The 27658-nt window shown below is 44.4% G+C and overlaps 1 protein-coding gene across 8 annotated transcripts in view; it reads right to left on the bottom strand.

Moving 5' to 3' along the window:
* MARCHF3 (membrane associated ring-CH-type finger 3) overlaps positions 1-27658 on the bottom strand; it is a 140893-nt gene that overhangs the window by 25960 nt on the left and 87275 nt on the right. For 7 of the 8 annotated variants that reach the window (XM_012735502.2, XM_076008337.1, XM_076008335.1 and 4 more), the window contains 2 exons: positions 6810-7053; positions 3893-4097 (listed from right to left, as the gene is read on the bottom strand). In XM_012735502.2, the coding sequence (XP_012590956.1) occupies positions 3893-4097; positions 6810-6997 (393 nt within the window). In that variant the 5' untranslated portion in view covers positions 6998-7053. Of the gene's footprint in view, positions 1-3892; positions 4098-6809; positions 7054-26300; positions 26375-27658 lie in introns of all 8 variants that reach the window. The other variant, XM_076008339.1, reaches the window with a different exon arrangement.

The raw sequence follows: 27658 nt of genomic DNA on the forward strand, positions 1-27658 counted from the left end.
GGAAATAGGAATACAGAAACCTAATCACTCCCCCTGTGAAGAATCACCATGTCTCCCTGATCAGAGGAAGATCAGACCCGAGAAAGCCTCTCCTCCAGACTTCCAGTGGCCTGGCTATTTCGTTTTAATCTCAACACTGTTGAGCTGTTCTATAACTTGATGAGTTTTCTGGGCAAGGCTGGATGTTACAGACAGATGTCCTAGGAAGGCCTAGTGGCAAACACTGTACCGCTAGAGGCCGATGTTCCAAGCACACTATATGCACGTGGTAACATGGGCTTCCTTGGCAAACTGGCCAATTGGAAATGCAGTAATGGCAATAGGCTGGAGTGAAGGCACACATTTGGGGGGAACAAGTCATGGTATTTTTATTGGTTTGCTGTATTTTACCCTTCATTATAAATAGATCGTGTCAGAGTTCAAATTAGAGAGAAATGAAGAAAACTAAAAATGAGCTACAGTGAGACCATAAAACCACCCAAGTCAGTCAGTGAATTCTTCTATGGTTGGCAGCTGTCTGTTTACTATGTTCTATTGGGTCATTATTATTGGAGATAATTCATCTTTCAAATTGCCACTGGGTGCATTTCCCATCATGAGTAACAAAATACACAGCCTTCATGAGAGAAGTGCTAACTGTGGAGGCAGGAAATGCATGTCTCATGCCTGCTCTTCCTGCTTGTTATGCAGATTCCAATGCTTTCCTGTCAAGCTCTGCATGATTGGACGTGACCTTGTGATATCTGTATTAGCTGGACTGTAGTGGAAATTCATCCACATCTGATTAAACTAGATGATTGCAACACAGCTCTCTTGGGTTGGAACTAGCTCTTGTTATACCGGCATACTTTGCATCAAGAAAATATTTAGGGTAAAAGAGACTAAATGATTTAGACTGGCCAAGTTGGTAGGTAGGCAAGTAGGAAGTCAGGTAAGTAGACAGACAGACACACGAATACAATCAACTTACTGAGATCTAAATGGTAGGTAACATAAATGTATCCATTTAAGTGTAGAATGTACTTTTTTACACAAGAACTTTTAGCCACAAGATGTCCTAGAGAGATCCTTGCTCACCCTCTTCCTCAGCGAAGCTCAGAGAAACTGAGCCACGCCACACAGGTGGCCACACAGATGGTCAGTGGCAAGGTGGGGAGGCATGCCCAGCTTGGAGGTTCTAATAAAAATCAGCCCATTGATTTGGCCATTATGAGTAGAGACTCACCCTTCTGGGGGCAGAGACAAGACTTCACATAGCAGCCTGTGTATATACCACAGCCCTGGTTCCTGACCAGTTAAAAATGAACATCCCACTGCTGGCTGCAGAGAGGAAGAAAAGGAAATGAAGGAGAAGTGTCTTAGGAACAGTGACATAAAGGGGGACGAAGGGTTATGGTGAATGAAGGACTGAGAGGGTTTGCTGAAAAGTGGAAGTCTGAGGTATTAAAAGTAATTCCAACCAACATTAGCTTCTAGATGCTGACAAATAAAATTTGTAAATGACTTTTAAATTGCTTCCTCTAATAACAAGAGTGGTTATTGTCACATTGATTTTGAAATTAAATGGTATGGAATTTTCTTGCTTTAATGAGAAGGCAGATCCAACTGGTAAACAAAGTAATGATTAAAGCAATGAAAAGAGTAAAAATGAGTAATAAAGTAACAACATTCCTAATCTTTAACCCAAATAGGCAGGTTTTGCTGATTTACTAAAAAAAGATGCTTGTTTATCTTGAGGTGGAAAAGTCAATTACTAATGTCGTTTGTTTAAAACTCTGCCCACACCTGGTTCTCATTTGTCTTCCAGCTGAGAAACCAAAGACAACTTCTTTTTATTGTGGTCAGACAGCAAGTTCATTTCGCTATTGGATGATCAAACGGCCAGCCCTCCCCAGCTTGGGAAGGTTTGCCTTTCACTTTCAACTTGTTCAATCATCATTAAATCCGAAAATCGTCACATTCCATTTGTGCAATGAAAATTTCACCAGCAGTAACCGTTTGGGTGCAGTTTTGTAGGGGAGGCCCTAAATCTTGTAGAGCACCTCACACACCCTCAAGGTCATTTGCCCTGTTTCTTGTTTAATGACAGTTACCTATGATCCTGGAGTCAGTCTGCGACCCAACAGCGGTGGCTTTGAAGACCTCTCTGTGTGTGGGGACATATTACTCTCTCTGAGATTGAAAGGGCTCACTACATGATTCGACACATGCACGTTATCTGAGAAAAATCAGGGCGCGTGCACGCGCGCACACACACACACACGCACGCACGCACTCATACTCCCTTCTGTGTTGTGAATTATGTGCACACATACTGGAATTTTTACCAAGCAATAGTAAAGGTCTTTAATGAGGAGACACTAATAAAAACTTGCTGATGGAGCCCATCTAATAGCAGGCTTCCTCACTCTGAGCGGCCAGCTGCCCTGGAGGGGCTGCAATATCAAACTGGGGGGGTTCCAAAAAGTTTCTGGAGAGGAGAAATGGGCTTCTTTTTACTTTTGCCATTCGATTGAGAAATCTTCATCTTCTTTGTTAATTATTTAATCATATTTCCCCCTCTGCAGAGAAGTTCTGAAATGTTCAATCCCAGTAAATCTGGCACAGGACCAAATTGCCGAAGGGAGCACTCCAAATATGAATTTCTGAAAGTGGCCGTCAGGTGGCAAGATGGCTAAATTAAGAGGTCACTTGGTCCAGAGTCTTAGGAAAAGCACAGAGTCTACTGGGGCTAGTAGAATAAATTTTGTGCCATTTGGTAAGTCAGTCATAGCTAAATAGGCTCCAGTTATAGGCTCTGATGATTTTTTCAAGGTGAAAACTAAGAGAATGTATATACAGAGGTCTCCAAAGTCTTAAGTGCTTAGGCACTAACACACTTATTAGATACTCCCCAAGAAGGGCTTCTTGTTTTCTAGCACTAGTTTTAATGCCACAGTTTCACCAAGTTAGCTGCTAAAATAAGGTCTGGATTATAGATACAATATGGCCCCTTTTAGCTAGCTCTGGCTCATAATATTAATATATTAGAGTATTTATTATTGTTAGTACCCAATTTTTAATTGACAGTAGAGTTGGAAGATAGGAGAGAGGGCAGAAATAGTCTAATGAATATTTTCCAATTCTTTTGGCTAATATCAGACCCTGGGTCTAATGAAAAATCATGTGTCTCCTAAAACATGAAAGAAGATGTCTTGTCATTTTAATGGCTGGGTGACAGCACCACCATTTAAGAAAAGAGATCCCAATACTAGGTGATTAGCTGAAAAAAGTTTGTACAAAATTTCTCAGGAAAGGTATTTGTATTCAAACACTTGCATATGTGTCCTATATTCCTCTAAATGTTTTATAAATATTAACTCCTTTAATCCTTACAGTAATTCCAAGAGGTGAAGTGACTTACCCAAAGTCACAGAACGTAGGAAGTCTGGGTCTATCTCGTACTCTGCAGCTATGTTTTTCATGAAGATCTCTCAGAGGCATGTGCAACCCAAATGCTCATTTACCTGTTGCTTCCAGTTGGGCAGATGGTGTGCAAAGAGAAAAGTGTTTCATCTGTTTGTTCTACTTTATAGGGATTGAAAAATGGAGATCAAGTCTCTAAATTGCCCCTTTTTCTTACACTGATTTCTTCTTCTACTTTCTTGTCTCCACCACTGTGGAGGTCACCCTTGTACTGCTGGATCCTGAGTGAGCTGTCCTCGCTGTGTCTGTGATGTGCATCTCTCTCTCTTTCGCACGTGTACACGCACACGCACACACGCACGCGTGCACACACACAGAGCTATTACCGTGCTTCAGTGAAGCTGTACAGGGTTTGTGATCCGGGCATAAAAGCAGACATCATTTGCTCATTAGAGCTAAGTTTTCAGGACGTGCCCCACTTACTGACCTCCACTAACGGCCTAGGTTTGCGCTCGACTGCAAACCTGAAGTGGCAGAGTTCACAGTAGCTGGTGTTTGAGGACGACAGCCAGTGCTCCAGGCAGCTCCGATGAATTGTCCCCAAGGTCCCCGTACATTCACATGGAGAGAGCAAGTCCTCTTGGCTGCTGCCCTCATGGCAGATCCTGCACATCGGCCGGTCATTGAAGGGGCTGCAAGAGAAGGAGGGGGCAACTGCTGGTCACTGGGCTGGAAACCACTGCCACATGGATGGCCGCTGGCTTCTGTCCTTTGGGCCCTCCCCAGTGGCAGCTGCTTTAAGATCCCTTAGATCTACACCTGACCTTGGCAGTGGGGCAGGTGCTCCTGGGCACTCCAGAGCACGTGGGCCATCTACTTTCTACAATACAAAGAAACAGGGGGTGGCCAGTATCAAAGTAGCCAGGTGTGGCATAGGATCAAAAGTGAGTAAAAATGAGCAATATATTATTTTTGCCTTAAATATAGATGTAGTTCAGGCCAAGAACTAATCAAAAAATAAAAAGCCATCCTTCACCATTAAGAACAGAAATTGTTTTGAAATGACAAATCGCACCTTTGGGATCAGGCCAGGGCACTTTTGTATACCCAGAGGTTCCTTCTGCCTCTCTTTCCAGTAGGGTGGGAGGATGACAGGAGGGCAGTTAACTAACAAGCAAGCCGGAAGCTGCCACAAAGAACTGCAGTCTGAGCCAGAGCACAAAGCCGAGTGGTGGATGGATGGGGCTTTGAGCTGTCACAGGATGCTCTCTGGGACACCAAAGACACTAAACTGAAAGCGAGTAATGAGCATGTCCTGCCCAGGTGGCCCCAGCCCAGAGCTCTGCCTTGGGTTTGGAGGCGCCACTCCTGCACGTTCCATGAAGGCGGCGTGCGAGGGCAGCGGAGCCCAGCCGGCTGGCTCCAACCCCAGCTCTTCGCTTACCAGCCGGCTGGCTCTGGGCAAGTAACTTCACCTCCCTGTACTTCAGCCTCCTCATCTCTAACATAGGCACAAAGAATGGTGATGGAGCCTTCCTCATTTGGTGACTGTGAGGATGAGAAAAGACAGTCCAGATTAGAAGTTTAGAATAGGGACCAGCACATCAGGCCAAGGAAAATCAAATAACTTGGTCCTCATCACATAAGTCAGTGGCCGATGGAAAGCCCAAACTAAGATGTACTCAGTTCTTCGTGGGTAGTCTGTCCTGTCTGGGAGCCAGCCCTCTCTGATCGATGTCCTCTTATGTTGCTTTGCTGTTCTTTGCTGGGTATTAGATTTAAAAATATGTCGTCATTATCTGTGACAGCCCTAAGACTCTTTACCTACCCTCCCCTGCCTCCCCCTATGTCCCCCCAAAGATGACAGTGACCTGGGCCCACGCCCCAGCACTCCCCTAAATGCCATCTTTAGTCCAAATGGACAATGGCCATGGAAGCACTGCTGTTCCCTTGGGGACGAACAAAGGCTATGCGGGGACCAGAAGAGGAAAGGGTCCCCTCCTGCTTGCCCCAAAGACCTGCTTGTGCTTTGGGGTGGGAGAAGAAGTTGGAAGAGATGACTTTTTTGTCTCATGATTCCTAGTCTCCTTCATTCGCATGGGGCCTATGGAACTCCAAGACCTTCTGGTTTACATTACTGCACGGTGAGAGAGCTGGTATAAATGGCAGACAGACAGACAGACAGACAGACACACACACTGGCTTTCAGGTCCCAGCCATGTCGACTGCAGCCAGCTCTTCCTGATCAGACGAGCTGTCTGACGGCTGCTGATGGCTCCCGTCCCCTGTCTCATCCTGTTCTGAGTCCTACCCAGTTGTTACTAGTTCTCCGAGAAGTGAAAAATTATATATTAGATCCTTTTCTATTTCTTTCCTTTGCAATAATAGCTGCACAGATTTTAAACAGAAGGTATACGGGCAACGTCTACAACAGGCACGAGAGTGAGACTGCGCGTCCGTCCCAGGGCCACTGCGCGCAGGCCTCGGTGCTCGGAGTCCCGCACGGCCCGTGTGTCTGCGGGCCGTGTCTGCACCGGAGCGGGGTGCGCACGCAGACCCAGGCAGCGCTAACCCTGGGGGCCAGTCCAGAGCTGACACACATTTCACATCCATCGGTCTGAAGTCCCACTTCCCCATTCCGAAAAGAGGCCGAAGAAGCCAAGGGGCACCGTCACACCGGCAGCCCCGCTCTGCCTGCCACGGGACAGCAGCGCCACAGAGGAGGTGGTGCGCCAGCCGGGACGAGCATCTCCGAGCTGCCCATAGCCTTCGCTCTTGCCCCGGGTCCCCGCCAGAAGGCACAGGACACGGTAACGACAGCACTTCATGGAGCAGGTTGTGTGTCGTAGGTCAGGTCTGGGGGCCGTGCAGGCTCAAGGGGGGAGCGACAGAAGAGACCCCACCGGGTGAGAAGAGACTCGCCTGGGAAGCAGCCCTGACGGTGCTTCCCCGGGCCATGCCAGCCAGCCGCACGCCAGGAAGGTCACCTCAAAAGTTCTGCTCACAAATCTAATCACCTTGGCTCAGTCACCCGAAATCAGGTGCTTTCTTCATTCTATTCTAACAGGGCCACCTCTGTCAGTTCCCGGAGAACAGAAGAGCACGATCCGCAGGACGTCACAATAACAGATGTAGGGCCAGTGGCCCGAGTCTTGCGGGATCCTCCCCTCCTGGCTCTCTGCAAGTGTGACTTTATGGGAAAAACTCAACAAGGTGAATTTTAGCCTCACACCCTGCTGCTATAGAAGCAGCAATGACAGAACTCATGTAGTCGGTTTTTCCCAGCACCTCCTATCCCCTAACACAAAGGCCTGAGCACTAATTACATTCCCTTTAGCATTTTCCATCTGACAAAGAGTTCTCTGGATCAATTACAGAGTCATTTATTTGAACTGCGGTACTACCTCTGGGTGGCGAGAGTCCGCACTACTGTTGACAGCAGCTGCCCGTCCTTGGCTGAAACTTGCATGACATACTGCGGCTGCCCATTCACTAGGCTGCCACAATCCTCCACCGTCTTCACCACGGGCGCAGCCGAGCTGGTGCAGTCTGGCAGGACTTCGGGCAGGTGACTGCAGCGGCTGGTTGTCATGGTAACAGACAGCAATTACTCTGCTAATGGTTTCCACATTCATACAGGATTTCCATCTAAGAGAGATCAGAAAACAGTTTACTTGGGCAGGGTGGTTAATCAAAATGGAGAATTACGGGCCATCAACATCATCATGTCATTATTTAATATAAATAACAGGGGTGGCCTAGACACGGCACATTATCTTGTTGCCATTTAATACAAGTGTGCATACACACACACACACACACACACACATATGCAAAGAGTCCACAAGAAACAGCGGATGTGGTTATGACTGAGACAGCAAGCACGTCAGTGTATATAAACATGTAGGAGCCCTCCTTTCCCAGAGAGGAAGGAATGATGGCCTGGATTGGAAAAGAAGATAAGCAATACCCCCCCCCGCCCCCCACCAGAGAAGCCATACGTCTTTGTTGACACTCTTTAAAAGTTACTAGAATCATTATTAAAACTGTTTGCAACTATTTTTTCTGGTAAGCAATTTATTCTCCACGTAGCTTCATTCTGAGATATTATGACTAAAAAAAGAGAGAAAGAAGGGAAAAAATGAATTTGGCCAAGTAGCACATTCTAGCACAATGTTTGCTAAACATGAATCATTCAACTACTGTACCAGCTTTCTGACTTTTGCCATACTTGTGCTCTGTAATACAATTTTCTACTTAGTATGTCTTGAAAATTAACTTCTTTAAAAACTTAACCTATGTTAGCTTTGTCTTAAACACAGTTATTCATGAGATGTTGAATATGATAAGCTTATTTTTTTTCTAATGATCATTAAAATAAACACATTAGCATTGATATTTTTGTCTGTGTAGCCAAAATCCAGGGGCACATGCATCATCATAGGGAAACACACAGGTTAACATAAGAAAGTGATGAATGAGACCTCTGTCGCCAGTGAAAAATAATCCATTAATAGTAAGGGCCTCACCCCCCTGGTGCGTGGCCTATCACATAAACTTCGAGGAATTATGTTTCCGATCTGCACGGTGCAGGCTTGGTCGTGACCTCACATTCAAAGCACTCAAACCCACCACAGTGAGGAACCCCAGTGTATCCAATAAAAAGTCCGCGTGTGATGCATAAGAAACAGAGGCTTTTACAGAAACCTGCAGGAGGATTCTGTCCGAAGGTGAGAAGACACAGTTCCACGGCCCACGTGTGGTTTCTGCCAGCCCGCCCAGCTCAAGCTCCTGAGCCCGACACGGCTGGATGGGCTGACGGACTGAGCTCGCATCAGTAGCCGGTAGGTCAAGGCCTCAAGCCGAAATAAATGAAAAACTTGTCCTCCCCGCAACCACCAACCCTAATCGAAGGTTTCCACAATTCCTCAAAGGGTTGTTTTCTCCCAGATATTTGTCTCTACTTATTACATTTTTCTTGATCCCTGTAGGTCTGGAAGGCAGGTTCCCAACTTCCAGAGTGTTGTGCGCCCACTGGACGTTCCCTAGGCGAGAACACGGTGTTTGCAGACAAACTTGAGCTGCCAGTTTCCCTCCCGACAAGCACATGTCAAGGAGGCCTGACTATCCAGGACAATTGGACGTGACTGCCATTCCCTCTTTGCTACCGAAGTGTTTGGGCGGCCTCATGCCAGCAGCCTCCCTTCCCCCCGTGGGTCGGCTCGAGGCCTCTCCACGTCTGTCTGCCCTTGCCCAGCAGCCTTAGACCCGTGGCGGGGAAAGGGCTGTGGACAGCAGACCTCATCTTCCATGCCATTCTCACGACCGTAACACTGAACATTCAAGGAAAACAGACAGACGGTTAGTTGGTGTAGGGTTTGGTTTTGCTGTTTAAACAGGATTTGTTGCTTTTAAAAGAAATATTGCAACAGCAAGAAGTATATAGCATGTTATCAAAAGTACAGAAAAGCACAAAGAAAATAATAAAACTCACTCATAATCCTACCATTCGGATAATCACAGTAAATTGTTTTAGGTAGATGTCTTTTTAATTTTTGAAAGAGTTATCAGTGTGGAGTTGATTTGTTGCCGGGGCCAGATAGCTTTTTTCTTGAATTAATGGTAGTTCTAAGGCCAAAGAACAAAAGGATGTTAAAAGACTATCCCCTTCTAAAACTGTGTATAACTCCCCTCCGCTGGCCTGCCCTTACAAAATCCCATTGACGTGATTTTAAATTCTCATAATGCCTCACAGTCACAAAGCGTAACTTCCTGGCACAGCTCTGCTGCTCCACAAGGCAGCCATAGATTAAGAGCCAGGGTTGTGTTGGCAGGAAAAGCAGACACAGTGACCTTCTTGCCGCATGGAATCATTATGTCTGGGTGTACTCTGAGAGTCTATTTTCGGGTTTTGCATAACTCCAGCTCAGAGGGCCAAATGCTCCCTCCCCACACTTGATGGAAGTGACAGGAGGTGGAGAGGGGTGCACAGAGTGTGTGATGGGACCAGGCATGTCGGCAGTTAGGCTGCCCTTAGTGAACTGCCTGTCACCCAGGCATGTGATGTCCCTAAGCTCACGTACCTGTACTCTACACTAAGTTCTCATCAAAGGAAGTAGTTCTAAATGAATGATCTAAATCCATAATAAAATGCCCTCAAAAGTATTCTTGAGGCAGAATTTCCCTTAAACTCACTTTATATATGTAATTGGCTTCTGGATAACATACTTCATTTCACTTCTTTTTTCATAGGCAAAAGGGATATTATCTGATACCTGATCGGTTTATTCCATTTGCAGTGGATACTGGTCCCTGAGTGCAGTATAAAGGTACAAAAGGCACCTCCTACCTTGCCTTCCCTTATGAACAAGCCCTGTTCTCTTTGGACATCTCTGCAGAATCCTGCAGCCAAGATCCTCTAAGCCCTCACTCAATTTAGGACCTAACTGAATGATAGTCCAGTCTAACACTCCCTGAAGAACGTACCAGCATGTCTGCTGTATACCACACATCAGAATAACCTTAAGATACTATGACTGGCATGCCAGATAAATCCCAACAGCTCTAAAAGACCATGGCCTAGAATTAAAAATGGGGTGGGAGGGATTACATACAGCATGAGCACCTTTGACCATGGTAGGGATGGCTGAGTTGGTTCCAATCCCAGAAGAGTGGATCTAACCACTTAATCAGGTGTAGGAGGAGGAAGGGGAGCACATTCTGCCCTGATCTCAGTGAAAGGCAAGCCCAGAGGCAGGCTTGGGGCAAGCAGGAGTGGGCCTGGGGGCTACATGCACCAATTGGCACGCATACATTGCACTTGGGGCAGTGACAAATGGCCCACTGCATTTTCCTGTCTCATTCAGAGCCACCTGGGAAAACAGCAGGCTGTTGCCGTGGATGCTAGAAAGAGCTGAGCTGTCGGTTTGCAGCCTAGCACTGGTCTTCCACTGATCTTTTCTGCAAAATTTAAAGCACCATTCAACTGCTTTCTACCATCCAAGTACTAACCAGGCCATTCAACTGCTTTCTTATCAATGCCAGCGCACTGGGCTTGTGGAAAGTAATTCCTAGTCCACCCAGGAATTCTTCTCTAGGTGATTTCTCAGGGCAAAAACATAATGCTGGGTGTGGTATATATATGAACCTGAAACCTCAAACTACACTGGTAGGACAGGTCCTTTGTTGGCCAGGCTCAATATCTTGTACAATTTCTTTCTCCCGCTGAGAATAATACATGATTTGGCACTGGCCAAACTCAGCCGCACACAGTGGGAAGAGCGGGAGTAGGTGGAGGAGAGGCAGACAGTGAAATGGAGAGGGTGGCAAAATAAATGAAAGCCTGATTGGAGAATTGTTAAAATAAAAGGGCTTGTCTGTTAAACTGTGACCCCTGCAAAAGACAGGTTTCACAAAAGCAGGAGACCCAATCAGGATGCAGCTAACCATCACTGCGTTCTGTAACAGGCTGCCACTGTCAAGTGATTTCCATGGGAACATGGTTGGCATTCTGAGGATGCAGCCACAGGACGTGGGGGAGGGGAGAAGAGCGGGCTCTGCTCACCTCTGCAGCCCCCTTAACTCAGCAGCTCCGCCCCCACCTCCCTGAGGACCCTGCAGTGGGGCAAGAGCTCTGTTCCTGCAGGCACAGCACCAACACCTGCGCCCTGGCTCCCTGCCCACCAGCATACACCACTCAGCCTCCCAAACTCTCCAGAGATCTCCCGCATATTTGAAATTAGGGTACTAATACTTCTTGAGCCATCTCATCTGTTTTTTTGTGCGGCCTAAAACAAGGTACACATGTGAAAGCACTCCACTTTGTAAGTTGGAACGTGCCATGCACAGGTAAGTCCAAATTTTATTACTACATTAATTTTCACTCCTGCTCTTTTTCTAGCCTGAGCTGCATCTCATTTCTGTCTTTTAAAAACCGTCTTTCCCCATGTCTGGTCAACCTCTGTCACCCTGCCCCTTTTGTATCACACTGAACTCTGACATGAACTCTGTGCCACTCCATCTCTCTCCTAGGGAGCCCCGGGGAGCCTTGTCCTTGCACGCCCTCTTCTCATTTCCCTGGCCCCATCACCTTCAGATCTGGAACACAGGTTTCATTACTCCATGAAAATGCTTAATAAAGATGTACGATAAAAAGCTATGATGTTGGAGATACTCCATCTCTGTTGCAGCAGCTCCCATTTCTTAATTAATCTAGCATGTGATGAACACAAGGCACTCCCAAGTCACTTTCCAGGCCTACTTGTATCAGCACTGCATTTTTAATGCCAAGTCAATGTTAGTCTCTTAGACGTCAGTCGAGAAGGGAGAGAAATCTGTTACACCGTTACCTCTGTTTAGGTATAAAAACTACCCCCAAGGTTGAAAGGTGGAAACACACGCATACGGATGTGAGTGATGGCTGGCACTAGCCTGCTCATGTGAGCTGCCTGGGCAGTGGGGTGAGCAGGCCCAAGCTTGGAGGGGCAGTCTGGAGCAAGACTGGATCTCCAAATTCAACCTTAATACCCAATTCCTGAGATTTTGAGAATAAGGAACTATATAAATGATTCCCAAAAGCAATGAGGAGTTACTTATCAATAGGCATAAAGTTTCAGTTAAGCAAGATAAGTTCTAGAGATCTGCTATATGACATTGTACTTATAGTCAACAATAATGTATTGTGCACCTAAAAATTTGTTAAGAAGGTAGACATGTTAAGTGTTCTTATCACAATAAAAAACAATTAAAAAAAAAAAGAAGATGTAGGCTCCTCAGGTCTCAGTATGTACTAGAAGGAGCCTGAGTCACCTCCACAACCAGAGTTGGTCAACAAAGCAAATCAAGGAAGCAAATTCACGTATTCATTCTTCCATCCATTCAAATACATTCATTCACTTATTGATTGATTGATTTACAGGGTCTCACTCTGCTGCCCCAGCTAAAGTGCAGTTGTGTCATCATAGCTAACAGCAACCTCAAACTCCTGGGCTCAAGTGATCCTCCTGCCTCAACCTTCCAACTAGGTAAGACTATAGGCACATGCCACTTCTATTTTTTGTGCAGACAGGGTCTTGTTCTTGCTCAGACTGGTCTCTATTTCCTGGCTTCAAGCAATCCTTGCATCTCGGCCTCCCAAAATGCTAGGATTATGGGTGTAAGCCACTGTGCCTGGCCCAAACACACATTAAAAAAAAAAAAGTTTTTGAGAACTTCCTAGGTATTACTAGGAAGTGTCTGGTGGTGCAGGGTCCAGCCATCTCAAATCCTGCTTTACATTTCCCAAGGAAAAGTAGAGGCCACTAAATAGTCTAGACTGCAGAGGTCCTCAAACTACAGCCCACAGGCCACATGCGGCCCACCGAGGACATTTATCCGGCCCGCCGGGTGTTCTTGCTGCCGCTGCCTGTCCTGCTTAGCAGCCGACTTGTCCTGGGCCCACAGTGCCATATGTGGAATGTGCGCCACACTCTCCAATGGTCTGAGGGACAGTGAACTGGCCCCCTTTTTAAAAAGTTTTAGGACCCCTGGTCTAGAGTATCCCCCAGACCTTTTCCAGGATTGCAGAACCACAAGGACCTGGCACCTTTCACTACCCATCCTGCCCTTGCTAGTTCGGGGGAAACCACTGGCTGCCTAGATTCGGGGGAGTGGCACTGCAGCCCTATGGAACGGCTAGACATCCTTCTGCTCCTGTGGAGTTCCACATCATGAACACTGGTCCAGGATTCAGAAGCCTGACCTTAGTTTTACATGAGTGAATCTGCTCTGAAAGGATCTCTAAAATGTCCCTTAGCACTCTTCGAAGAGCTGCATACTCAAGGAGCAGTCTTTTCTAATGAGACCAATGAATAGGAAAGACAAGCCGGTGATTGAAATGGGAAAAAATAGCAGTAATGGCCTGTCCAGGAACTTTCCCCTCTGTGTTAGATTTTTAGACTTTGAATTCTAAGAACAGTCTCTGAGAATAGGAATGCTATGATAGTACATTTCCCTGGCTTTTAGGCATGTTTGAACCAGACAGCAGCAGACTGTATGGCTGATGAACTGACTTAGAATATCCTGAATGCTCAGAGAAAATGAGAGAAGGTAGGAAATCACACAGTGACCTTCCTTTCCAATGAAAACAGAGCAAATGACTAATTTCAAAACCACTGACATGTAAAAGTGGCATATTTCTTCTGAGAACAGGAAACAAAAGCTCTCCAAGGAGATTGCTGGGACATGATTACCAGCAACATTTAAGTTTTCAAAAACATGCCAAGGAGGCTATTCACTAAGAGTGTGTAGTGGCAAAGTAGCTGCTTCATTAAACTTAAATAGCCATGGCAGGGCTTGCTTGCGGACCCACGCTACCAAATTATACATTTCTTTTCTGGATGCTTCACTGACCTCATTATGTAATGCACAGAGTTTGCCATTCCAAATAAAGTGACATCCAGGTCTTTATAAACATGTCCATCAGGCGCTGATGGGTCTGCAGAGTGAGACGCTGGCTGGCTCAATGAATTTTTAAAAATACTTCTCTTTTTGTTGTCTCATTATTTTCTATGAGGTGCTCACTGTCACACGTACGGAGCACAGTGAAGCAGTGCGCAGGTGCAATGCCTGTTTCTGAGCATGAATGAGGGTTTGATTGGGCAGTAATGGCGTATCCTTGAGGACCGTGTGGGCACCAAGGCTGGGCCGCATGGGGCACAGGAGCCGGGCAGCCCACGGCAAGTGGGATCTGGGGAGAGCGACCACGACGCATTCCCAGGGCTGTTTTAAAGTTATATTCAGAGTCATTCGTTATTTCTCATCCGTGTTATTAATTCTGATTCTCAGTCACAAGAAGTATCAGAAATATCAGACAAATCTTTTTTTTTTAATTTATTTAAAATTACTGTATTTTCTCTTCAGCCAGGTAAAATCCTACAGTTCTGCTGGAGGCAAATCAAGTAACAATTATCATATTTATACATATTTTTCCACTCAAGAAGTACTCATGAAATTAATTCCGATTTTGGAGGCTATCCATTTTTTTCATTTAATTTTAATTATATAGATGAAAACGGCAATTAAAAATCCCACAACAACCCTGGGTGTTCACAGACACAGCGGTACTGAATCGCGCTTGTAAATAACAACTGGCTCCTGCACCCTGCAGCCACGGAGCTGGGCCGGGGGCTGCACAGATGGGGCCTGGGCCTGGGAACAATGGAGGCACACCAGAAACCTTTAAACATCAAGTTAAAAATCTGAGGGGAGCAGGCAAAACAGAACAAGACATTTACGGGATGTCAGAGGTTAAAAAATAAAAGTGTATCTTCAGACGACACTCAGTGCGCCCAGTGCCAGTCACACACGCCCTGTCCAGCGTGCGTGGAGGGGTGTGGCAGGTGTGGCGTGCTGGCCAGCGTATCTGCCAATATAAGAGAAAGGCGTCGCAGCCACGATGAGAACTAAATACGCTTATCTAAGCACCGAGAGTCCCTAATTTGTCATTAGGCTCATACACACCTTCAATCTGCATCCAAGTGAAGCCCTACCATTAAGGAAGCTGCTGTGGGATTCATTTCCAAGTTTTACCTCACCTTGCTCTGCGCAGGCAACCCAGCGTTAGCTATCCAGATGTGCTAATTCGTAACCTGAGCCTCCCGAAGCCTGGATAAGCCAGCTGCTGGCTTATTATAAGCCAGGATTCCTTGTATCTTTCCTCTTCCTCTATTCACCAAGACCATGGAGAGGCTACAGTCTTGTCCCTTCACAGGGCAGTGTCCAAGCTCTGATTCCACCAGGCCCAGGCGGTCTGGGCCTCCTGTGTCCCCTACCTCACTTTCAGTCCCTCAGAACCCCAAGGACGTTTTGCTCCATTACATGCAAGAATGACCACGGTCACTCGGCTTGCCAAGGAAGGATAAGGCAAGGGCAGAGTGAAGACTAAACCTTGTTGGATTCTGCACTTCAGCCCTGGACTCCCCCTCATATGCTACATGCTACCCAAAGGCCTCAAAACACCTGTTGTTCTTTCATACATGGTCTAGACCACAAACCTGTCTGGGTCTCTGGGTGTTCCTTCGTGCTTTTTACATCTTTAGCCTTTGCGTCAGGGGCTCTCTGGGCGCCTTGGGGTTGAGGAGACCACCCTGGTTTTGGATCAGGGAACCCTGGCTCTGAACCACCACCCAGATGCTTATCAGCAGGAGCCTCAGTTTCTCCCCTGACGCTGAGGGCCTGAGGCAGGTGTGTACCTGCACAGAGAAGGCTCTTGGTAATGGGCAGTGCTTGTGTCTGCAGTGTAAGGAGGTCATCTCACAACCCTGACGCAGGGCAGGGGCCTTCTGGATCCCACCCTAGGCCCCTTTCCTACCCACCCTCCCCTGCAGTACTTCTGGGTCCCTCCCATCTTCGCAAACTAAGATCTCATGGGGTAGAACTACTGACAGTCTTGCGTAAACTGTGACAGTTGGGCGTAAACGTAGGTAAAGATCACAGAAACTCCCCTCGGAATGACTTTTCTCAGCCTTAGACACTGCTCCCCTCTCCCAACCTCCATACTCACACATGCAAACAGAAACCATAGATTCTTTTTTATTAGTTCCCTAAACTGGTTCTAGTGTTTTAAATAATCAAGATACAAACAAGCCCAAAAATAAAGTAACACATAGCCAAGGACCAAGATAACGGAGATCCCTTTATCACTTAATCTCATTTGTTTCCTGGATTCTTGTGGACCAGAAAATTGGAGAATAGGGTTTCTTTCTTGGTTATGAAACTTACTTTCTACTTAGCTCAATGCAAAGCACTTCTTAACCTCTTAAAAGGAACCTCAAGGCATTATTTTTCTAGTTGGAGCACATGCTCCTTGCTGCTCTTACTCCTTTGGCAGGACCTGCCTGCCGGGGCTGCAACACATGCGTCCTGACCTGGCTGGTTGCATCAGTTCCCTGCATCTTGGTACCAAGCAGCCTCCCCTGTGCAGCCCCATCTGTCGGAAGGTCGGCTTCACCCGGACCTGCCCACTAGGAGGACAAGTGTGCTTCCCCAGTGCTCCAGGGAAGCCAAGTGTTTAAAGCCCGTTAGAAACGCCCAGAGCGTCAGCTTATAGAGAGCTTGTCTTCCCACCAGAATGTCCCCATATGCCCCTCGGCCACTCAGAAGGAAGGTCCTGAACCAAGTATCTTGTCTGATCATTTGTTTGTATACCCGGCCCTGCCAAAAATAATGGGTGAGGTTCCTCAACTTGATTCAGCCTGTCCGATGGAAGCAAAAACAACTTTATATTGACACTGAATTAAATGACTTTCTAAGACAAAACAACTAAATAATATATAGAGATCTACCCTTTTAAATTTTCATCTGATGGTAGTTTTCCTTCAGAACAGACAAATAATTTACACTATTAATAGCAGTAGTGAGAGTGTATTTTCCTATTTTCACAGCACTATTCATTTTCCATTTTCTAAGTGCTTAATAAATACAGTGGGTCTTTACTGCCTTCTAGGGTGAAAATAACAGTTATACTCCCATGGAGCTCATTCATTTGCTTTATGGGCTAAAAAATCTCTAGCGTGTCACAAATTAACAGAATGTTTCTGGGGACTGTGTTTTATTCTTCTATCTCCAATTTCACTAATAAATGTGAAAAACACATGTAGCTAGATAAGTCCCTGGAGACCAACCCTGCAGATGCTGAAGAAAGCAAGTTATTCCAGCTAAGATCAGCAGTAACTTAACAATGGAGACTATTTGTTTCCCAAATTCTGCTCCAATGGCCTGATATAAGGCAATGACATTGATTTCTAGTGATTACCCCAAAAATCCAAAAACAAAAAGTTTTTTGTTTAAATAAAAGGAAATCTTTGGAAATAATCAAGATGGCGGATGAGAAACACCGCCAGACAGAGTGTCTCTGCAGAAAAGACAGATTCTAGCAGAAATTAGAAGAAAGAAGCAAGCAGACGCGCACACATCAGACGAGTGTCAGAAGGAGGGGTACCTGAGACCATGGGAGACTCGACAGGAGGAGGTTGCGGAGGAGAACCGGAAGCAGAGAACTTCCGAGTAGCCTGGAGACCAGCGGCAAGGGTAGGTGGCACGGTTAACTTTCCCCCTCCCTGCATCTGGGACTGCTGGTGGGCTCCCCAGTGGGTGGAGAGACCTGCGGACACCACCCCAGAGACAGCCACCGCCAGTGAGCGGTAAGCCAGTAGTGGACACGGCACCAGGCTCCCAACTCCTGCAGGGCACTTCCCTGTGCACAGACCTGAGCCGCGTGGCGGGCGTCATATTGTCTCATTCTCCCCTCCCTGACCCTATCCGCAGTGGCCAAGAGAGACAATATAGCCACCAGCTGGAGGGACCTCCAGTGAACGGGACCTTCCCTTTTGGGGACCTACAGCTGACTGAGAGGAACTCAGACTGTGAGCTCCCTACCCGCCAGCCCTCCCAGGTGCTGCTGGCCTGGTGATTCCAGGAGAATGGGGCAGACCCTGAGGCTGAGAGACATAGACTCAGCTTGGGCTCCCTGTGGGTGAATTGGGACTGGCACGCCTCTCCCTGGTGGGGATATAGTTTGAAGTCTGGGGCCCAGAGGTCAGACCTTCAGACCAGATCCCGTGCACCCAGGTCTCGCATTGCCTGGGTCACAGAAGGGAGATTCGTGAACAGCCTACTGAGGTGTGTGTGCCTTAAGGGGCAGATCAGCATCCTAGAGGGCAACGCTCCTCCCAAAGGGAGGCCGTGCGCCCAGCCCAGGTGGCATTCCTCCGCAGGGAACTTCCCGGCTGGCATCACAGCCAGGGGAGACCTGGTAGCGTGTGGTCTGCCCTGCTGGCAGAGGCCCAGGAGTAGCCCCAGAGTTGGGGAGGATGGAAAGAAGTGAGGCCTGCTCCAGACTGCAAGTCGCAGACAGCCCCACCCCCACACGTAGACATTCTGACTGAGCCGAGCCATTCCAGCCCCTCCCTGACAGCTTTTCCTGGAAGCAGAGAACAGAACTTTGACCCCTGCTAATGACACTGGTGGTGCCTGAGTGCAGGCTTACCCAACCCAGCTCCGCCCAGACTCTATCCTAGACCAGCCTTCACTGAGAGGGGAGAAAAGGACACACCTGGAAGTTCCAGGGCCTCGCCGACCACCTGAGGCACTAGAGTGCCTCTCCGGAGGAAAAAGAGCTGGTTACAGGACACAAAAACAACAGCGTAGCCTGTTCCTCCAAGCAGGCGCCACCTACTAACAGGGGGGACATTCTGCACACCCTTTTCACAGCACCTACTGACTCATCATACAGGGAGTGGTCGAATCTAACCCACAGACATGACCTATCAGCTCAGAAACTAAACAAGGCATGTAAATACCCAAACGAAAACCTAAAGAAACAACAACTGATCGACATGGGAAGAAATTACTGAAGGAACTCTGGAAATATGAAGAACCAAATAGAAACCACACCCCCAAAGAGGAGCACCAACCCCTTAGAAATGGACACCAATCAAAATCAGGCAACCAAAATGACAGAAGAGGAATTTCGAATGTGGATCATAAGAAAATTCAATGACCTGCAGGAACAACTTGATAACCAACACAAAGAAACCACAATAAGCCTCCAGGACCTGGAACAAAAATTCACTAAAGAAATAGATACAATGAAAAAAAGTTTAACCGTACTCCTAGAAATGAAGAATCAATTCAGGGAACTACAAAATACAGTGGAAAGTCTCAAGAACAGGGTAGATGAAACAGAAGAAAGAATCTCAGAGATTGAAGATAACACCTTCCAATTAAATAAATCAGTCACAGAGATAGAGCAGAGAAACAAGAAAAAGAGCAAAGCCTACAAGAGATGTGGGATTATGTGAAGAAACCTAATATGAGGGTCATAGGGTTACCAGAAGGGAAAGAAGAAAACACTCAAGGGTTGGACAAGCTATTTGAAGATATAATAGAGGAAAATTTCCCAGGCCTTGCTCAAAATCTCGATATACAAGTTCAAGAAGCTCAGAGGACCCCTGGGAGATTCAATGCAAACAGGAAGACGTCACGACATGCAGTCATCAGCCTGACCAAAATATCAACTAAAGAGGCCCTTCTAAGAGCTGTAAGACGAAAAAAGCAAGTAACATACAAGGGAAAGCCAATTCAAATAACACCAGACTTCTCTACTGAGACTTTACAAGCAAGGAGAGACTGGGGCCCCATTCTCACTCTTCTGAAACAAAACAATGCCCAGCCTAGAATCTTATTCCCTGCAAAACTAAGTTTTGTATATGAAGGAGAAATCAAGACATTCTCAGATAAGCAAAGACTGAGGGAATTCACCAAGACAAGACCAGCCCTTCAAGAAGTATTCAAAACAGTGTTACCCGGATCAGCACAATAAACACTCACGAATGTCAATCTACTCAAAGCTAAAGATCAAAGACCAGATACGACAATGGCTCAAGAGAGAAAACAAAGCAACAGAGTTCAACCCAACATAATGAACAGAAATCTGCTCTACCTATCAGTTATCTCAATAAATGTGAATGTCTTGAACTCCCCACTCAAGAGACATAGGCTGGCCGAATGGATAAAAAAACACAAGGCAAGTATCTGCTGCCTTCAGGAAACACATCTAACCTTCAAGGATGCAATTAGACTAAAGGTAAAGGGGTGGAGAACAATATTTCAAGCAAACGGAAGCCAAAAGAAAGCTGGCGTGGCAGTGCTGATTACAAATAACTTAGTTTTTAAATCAACAAAAGTAATAAAAGACAAAGAAGGTCACTATATAATGGTGAAGGGTACAGTTCAACAAGAAGACATAACAATTCTAAATACATATGCACCCAACCTAGGTGCACCCATATTCATAAAGCAAACTCTACTGGGTCTAAACAAATGGATAAATAACAACACCATAATAGTTGGAGACTTTAACACCCCACTGACAGCACAGGACAGATCCTCCAAACAGAAAATCAACAAAGAAATAATGGACTTAAACAGAACCCTCGAACAAATGGGCCTGACTGACATTTACAGGACATTCTACCCCAGAACCACTGAATATAAGTTCTTCTCATGGGTCATTCTCTAAGATTGACCATATCCTAGGACACATAGCACGTCTCAAACAATTTAAAATAATAGAAATTATACCATGTATCTTTTCAGACCACAATGGAATAAATGTAGAAATCGATCCTAACAGGAGTCCTCATTTCTACACAAAGTCATGGAAACTAAACAACCTTCTGCTGAATGATCACTTCATAAACGAGGAAATCAAGATGGAAATCAAAAGATTATTTGAACTGAATGACAAAGGTGACACAAGTTACCAAAACCTGTGGGACACAGCTAAAGTAGTCCTGAGAGGAAAGTTTATTTCCATAAATGCCTATATCCAAAAGTCGAAAAGATCACAAATAGACAACCTAATGAATCGTCTCAAAGAAAAGCTGGAAAAAGGAGAACAGACCAACCCCAAACCCAGCAGAAGTGAAATCATTAAGATCAAATCCGAACTAAATGAAATTGACAAAAGGGAAACTCTACCGCAGATTAATAAAACAAAAAGTTGGTTCTTTTAAAAAATAAACAAAGTTGACACACCATAAGCTAGACTAAGGAAAAGCAGAAAAGAAAAATCTCTAATAAGCTCCATCAGGAACAATAAACGAGAAATCACAACTGATGCCACGGAGATACAAGATATAATTTATGAATACTACAAAAACCTCTATGCACACAAACTGGAAAATGTGGAGGAAATAGACAATTTCTTAGAAATCACACAGCCTCCCTATGCTCAATGAGGAAGAAACAGAATTCCTGAACAGACCAATATCAAGTACTGAAATTGAAACAGCAATAAAAAACCTTCCTAAAAAGAAAAGTCCTGGACCAGATGGTTTCACACCCAAATTTTACCACACCTACAAAGAAGAACTGGTGCCTATCCAGCAGAAATTATTCTACAACATCGAGAAGGATGGAATTCTCCCCAACACATTTTATGAAGCAAACATAACCCTGATACCAAAACTAGGAAAGGATGCAACAAAAAAAGAAAACTACAGACCAATATTCCTTATGAATATAGATGCAAAAATTCTCAACAAAATCCTAGTGAATTGAATCCAGGTGCTTATCAAAAAAATAATTCATCACAACCAAATGGGCTACATCCCAGGGATGCAGGGATGGTTCAACATATGCAAATCTATAAATGTAATTCACTATATAAACAGAAGCAAAAATAAAGACCATATGATCCTCTCAATAGACGCAGAGAAAGCATCTGACAAAATTCAACACCCTTTTATGATAAGAATGCTCAACAAAATAGGCATAGATGGGGCTTACCTAAAAATAATACAAGCCATATATAACAAACCCACAGCCAATATCATACTGAATGGGGAAAAATGGAAAGCATTCCCACTTAGAACTGGAACAAGACAAGGTTGCTCACTATTTCCACTTCTGTTCAACATAGTGCTAGAAGTCCTCGCTATAGCAAACAGACAAGAGAGCAGAATTAAGGGTGTCCACATGGGAGCAGAAGAGATCAAACTCTCACTCTTTGCTGATGACATGATATTATACCTAGAAAACCCCAAGGATTCAACCAAGAGACTCTTTGATCTGATAAATGAATTTGGTAAAGTCTCAGGATACAAAATCAATACACAGAAATCAGAGGCATTCATATACGCCAACAACAGTAAAAGTGAGAACCAAATCAAAGACTCAATTCCCTTCAAAATAGCAACAAAGAAAATAAAGTACCTTGGAATATATTTAACTAAGGAGGTAAAAGACAGGGAGAACTATGAAACACTGAAGAAGGAAATAGCAGAGGATGTAAACAGATGGAAGAATATACCATGCGCATGGGTCGGCAGAATCAACATTGTTAAAATGTCTATACTACCCAAAGTGACCTACAGAGTCAATGCAATCCCTATCAAAATACCATCATCATTTTTCACAGATATAGAAAAAATAATTTTACACTTCTTATGGAACCAGAGAAGATCCCGTATAGCAAAATCAATCCTAGGCAATAAAAACAAAATAGGAGGTATCAATTTACCACACTTCAAGTTATACTATAAGGCTATAGTCATTAAAAAAGCTTTTTACTGGCACAAGAACAGGGGCATTGACCAGTGGAACAGAACAGAGAACCCAGATATACAATCATCCTCATATAGCCAACTAATCTTCGACAAAGCAGACAAAAACATACACTGGGGAAAAGAATCCTTATTCAATAAATGGTGCTGGGAAAACTGGTAGCCACGTGTAGAAGACTGAAACAAGACTCATACCTTTCACCGCTCACAAAAATCAACTCATGCTGGGTAACAGATTTGAACCTTAGGTGTGAAACTATTAGAATTCTAGAGGAAAATGTTGGAAATACTCACAAAAATCAACTCATGCTGGGTAAAAGACTTGAACCTTAGGTGTGAAACTATTAGAATTCTAGAGGAAAATGTTGGAAATACTCTTCTAGACATTGGCCCAGGCAAAGAATCTATGAAGAAGACCCCAAAGGCAATCACAACAGCAACAAAAATAAACAAATGGGACCTGATCAAAACAAAAAGCTTCTGCATAGCCAAAGAAACTGTCAAGAGAGCAAACAGACAACCCACAGAATGGGAGAAAATTTTTGCAAGCTACATATCTGATAAAGGGCTGATAATTAGAATCTATTTAGAACTCAGAAAAATCAGCAAGAAAAAAATCAAACAACCCTATCAAAAAATGGGCAAAGGATATGAACAGAAACTTCTCAAAAGAAGACAGAATAATGGCCAACAAACATATGAAAAATGCTCAACATCTCTAATCATCAGGGAAATGCAAATCAAAACCACAATAAGATATCACTTAACTCCAGTGAGAATGGCCTTCATCAAAAAGTCCCCAAACAATAAATGCTGGCGTGGATGCCGAGAGAGAGGAACACTCCTACACTGCTGGTGGGACTGCGAATGAGTTCAACCTCTGTGGAAAGCAATATGGAGATACCTCAAAGCAATACAAGTAGATCTACCATTTGATCCAGCAATTCCACTACTGAGCATCTACCCAAATGATCAAAAGTCACTTTATGAAAAAGGCACCTGCACTCGAATGTTTATAGCAGCACAATTCACAACTGCAAAGCTGTGGAAACAACCCAAGTGCCCATCAATTCATGAGTGGATTCATAAAATGTGGTATATGTATACCATGGAATGCTACTCAGCTTTAAGAAACAATGCTGATATAGCATCTCTTGTATATTCCTGGATACAGCTGGAACCCATTCTACTAAGTGAAGTATCTCAAGAATGGAAAAACAAGCACCACGTGTACTCACCAGCAAATTGGTATTAAAGGATCAACTCCTAAGTGGACATATAGGAGTAACATTTATTGGGTGTCAGGAGGGGGGAGGAGAGGATGGGTATATACAACCACAACGAGTAAGATGTGCAACGTCTGGGGGATGGTCACGCTTGAAGCTCTTACTTTAGGGGGGAGGGGGCATGGGCAATATATGTAACCTTAACACTTGTACCCCCATAATACGCTAAAATAAAAAAAATAAAATATTATGATATTTTAAAAAAAGGAAATGTTCAAAAAAATGAAGGAAAAAACATAAACATTTTGAATCATCAGATAATGAACTTTTTTCTAGCCAGAGCTACCTTGCCTAGAGGTAATAGACTCAAGCTACCATCCCTGAGAGAGATTTGTTATTCTTTTCCTTAATATTTTTATGAGAAGTGTCAAACAAATAGAACACTATAGTAAACCCACATATATCTCATGTCCCAATCTAAAAATTAATCAAGATCTTGCCAGACTTGTTTCACCTATCCTTCCTTTTTATTAAGATTAAGCAAATCCCAGAAATCATGTCATTTCACCTCTACACCCTTCAGTATGAATTTCTAAAAATCTGGACATTTCTTATAAGACCACAAATTTATTATACCCAACTTAATCCCTTGGTACCATCTATTACCCAGGCCATATTTAAATTTCCCCATTGTCTTGAAAACTCTTTTATGGTTGGTTTGTTCAGTGATCCAAACAAGTTGCTCACATCACACTTGGATGTCACGTATCTTATGTCCCTCTTGCTCACATTCAGCCCCCTCCCTTTTCCCCCATGCCATTGTCTATTGAAGAAATTCTGAATATCCAAGTTCTTAATTTCTTGTCTTCTTATGGTATCATTGAACTTGTTCCTCTATCTCCTGTATTTTCTGGAACTGTATGGATCAGCCTGGTTAATTTCAGGTTCAACTCCCAGGCAATGCTGGCTCACAGGTGGTGCGGTGTGTGCTTCTTGGTGCATCACAGCAGAGGGCAAATAATGCATGGCTGTACCCACCTTTAGTGGGTTCAGGGAAGCTCCATATTTACATTGCTAGAGGTTAATGATTTTATCCATTGATAACAGTTGCCTGAATCAAGCATTGCATTTGGAGACTATCCAATTACGCTTTTCCAATTCTAACTTCCCTCCCACGTTTAGTAGCTGGAATTCTTTTTGGATCTTGTTTGTAAAGAAGATTTTTCCTTCATAAACCAGTGCAATCTGATTATTCTGAAACACATTTTACACAAAAAAGTCATGATCACTGCTTAATTCTTTCCTATGATTGCCGAGCTTCAGAGTAAGGAATTGGGGCCTTAGTTACATCCTAGAGTAACTTAGGTGTGTTTGTTGTTGTTTATGTTATTCTTAAAGGTCCACTTGTCTTTAATGAAATTAAAACAAAACAAAACAAAACTACTAACCCATAACAAATCCTCCTTCTTGAGTATAGAGAAGATCTGGATTTGTGATTTAAAGGGATACAAAGTAAGCTAAGAGCATGCTCTCTGCCATCTTGCAGCTCTTGGCAGGAAGGCCAGGTGCTGTTCCTTCACCTGCTTTCCTATATAAGACTCTCTGTATGGTTGATAAAATCTTTCCTTAGGCCCCACACTCCTTGTAGACAGAGGCCTTCTGCATTTACTGATCCCTTAGGAAAAGTAATAACAATTCTAAAACATACCTTCTTTTGCTTCTTGCTGCCCAAATCACTTAGTGTCACTTGCCTCCATTAGACCTCCAGTTCATACTATTTATTAGATATATCTGAAGGTGCCTGAAGCCAGTGGGAGGGACTTAACAGAGCTACTGCCCTGAGGCTGACTAGCCGAGGTCGGGGTGCCTGCACTGCCTGGTCTTTGTCTGTGATCCAGCAGGAAGCCATTCCTGCCCAGCGAAGCCTGCAGGTGCCACCTGGCAGGGCCACACCCCGCTCCAGCACCGTGATGGTGACACGGTCACACGCTGGGCAAGCTTCCACTGGGGCAAGGATCTGCACACAGCTCCCTTTCCTTCTCACTAATGAGGGTGCAAACACTTAGGCGGTCCATAGGTATTCCCCACAGAGGCTTATATAAGCCTTCTTTAGCAATGGCTGGCAAGTGTGTCTGAGACTGACAGGAATCCCGGCCTTGCTTTATTGTTCTCTAAGAGCAGGGGCATTTTCTGCCCATTATCACCTTTTTTTACTGACAGGCATCTGTCAGTTAGACGTTAAAACACAGTGATAATGGGAAGAGAATATGCTGGCTCTGTCCACACACTGCAAGAGAGAAGCACTCATGAAGAATGTGTATTTTGAGAAACCTGGAAGCTCATGTGCCCATCTGCATTTCTATTTAGTTTGAAATGGAGTTTAGAAGAGCAAAGCAGTGAAAGGAGGAATAATGGAAGAGTGGAGTCCAGGGAGATTCCTAAATAGCCCTGTAGACACCAGTGTGGGGTTGCCAATCCAAGAAGGAGGGAACGGGTTAGGGAATCTGTGCCAGGGAGGCTGGCCAGGACGGCAGTGTTCTTTTCCGGCTTTATTGGAACTCACTGAGAGCCGCTGAACCAAGGAACTGGCAGGAAACATCTTCCATGACTCTGTAACAGTGGAGGACTTCACACTTTCTAAAAAAGAGCAAATACTTTCTTTTGTAACCAAGGTGAAAGGGAAGTGCACAATTTAAATAAACTAATAAAAGCAATTTGGCCCCTGCAATTTGCTCTTTCTAGCACACAGTTCTATGTTAGAAAGTAATATCATCACTCAGGTGTATCTCCAGTCTCATTTGCAGGTCCTGACTTCTCGGCCATGTAAATAAAAGCATATCTTCCAATACACACACAGGCCCTAGATCAAGGCCATCTTTATGCTAGCAATTCACCATAAAACTGTACCATCCTAGACTTGATTGCAGAGCCCAGGGAAAACTGATGTATAATCCCTACTGCAAAGTTCTGATACGAGAGCAATAGGAGGAAAACAGGCACCATTATATTGGGTGGGAATAGTCAGTCTAATAAGGGTAAGAGCCAGAAATCACTAGCTTACCAATGAAAAGTGTTATAATTTTCTTTTTCAAAAACAAGGCAGGGGAAGGTTATTTGGAACATGTGAGCCTTGGAATTAGACACCTGGATTTGAGCCCTTTTTGCCATCTATCAGTTATGTCTCCTTAAGATGAGTCTTGGATCTTGGGTCTTCTGGACACTTGAAAGAGCTCAGAATACACTGCATCATGATTTTTATTAAGTTCCACTTTAAAAGTGACATAAAATATGCGTCTTGTCCACTAGGGGAGAAAATTCAATCCACGATGCTAGCTAATCCATGGTAATAGAGTGTATGTATGCAAATGAGGCATGCTGATTTCTCTAGCCTGGTCTGTCCATAAATTGGACTCATTTCTTAGATTTACAGGCGATGATCACTATGCAAATTCAAAAACAGAATCTTCTGCTGTAAACATGGCATTCTCTTTAGTATCTTTTTAGAGCCCTTAAGTAGGTTTTGATATACATAAAACTAAAAGCTGGGAGAATTAAAAATTACACAAATAATGAAGATGAGTTCCTAGGTGAATTACTCGTTACTGTGGAAGTTTTCTGATATTTTCATTAAAAAGAGTAGAAAGGCTATCTAAAGATACTTGTGTATCCACAAAGGATTGTAAAGTCATTCCCTTTATTTCTTTCCAACTCCCATAAGCCTCTTTTATTAGTTTCAAGGAACAAAGCTCCAATCTGCTTCAGTAAACTGCATTATTTTTTAAACTACGAAAACATATGCAGTTTCTTTACATGAGCAATCTTCTTTAATGGCAAGCAGTGATTGGGAAGACTGGGAAGACTGTATTAAAAGGCACATTTTATAGAACTTCCCTTCACCTGATAGCCCCTCTCTACATTCTT

The sequence above is a fragment of the Microcebus murinus genome, chromosome 11 (assembly GCF_040939455.1).
Source record: "Microcebus murinus isolate Inina chromosome 11, M.murinus_Inina_mat1.0, whole genome shotgun sequence".
Classification (NCBI taxonomy): Eukaryota; Metazoa; Chordata; class Mammalia; order Primates; family Cheirogaleidae; genus Microcebus; species Microcebus murinus.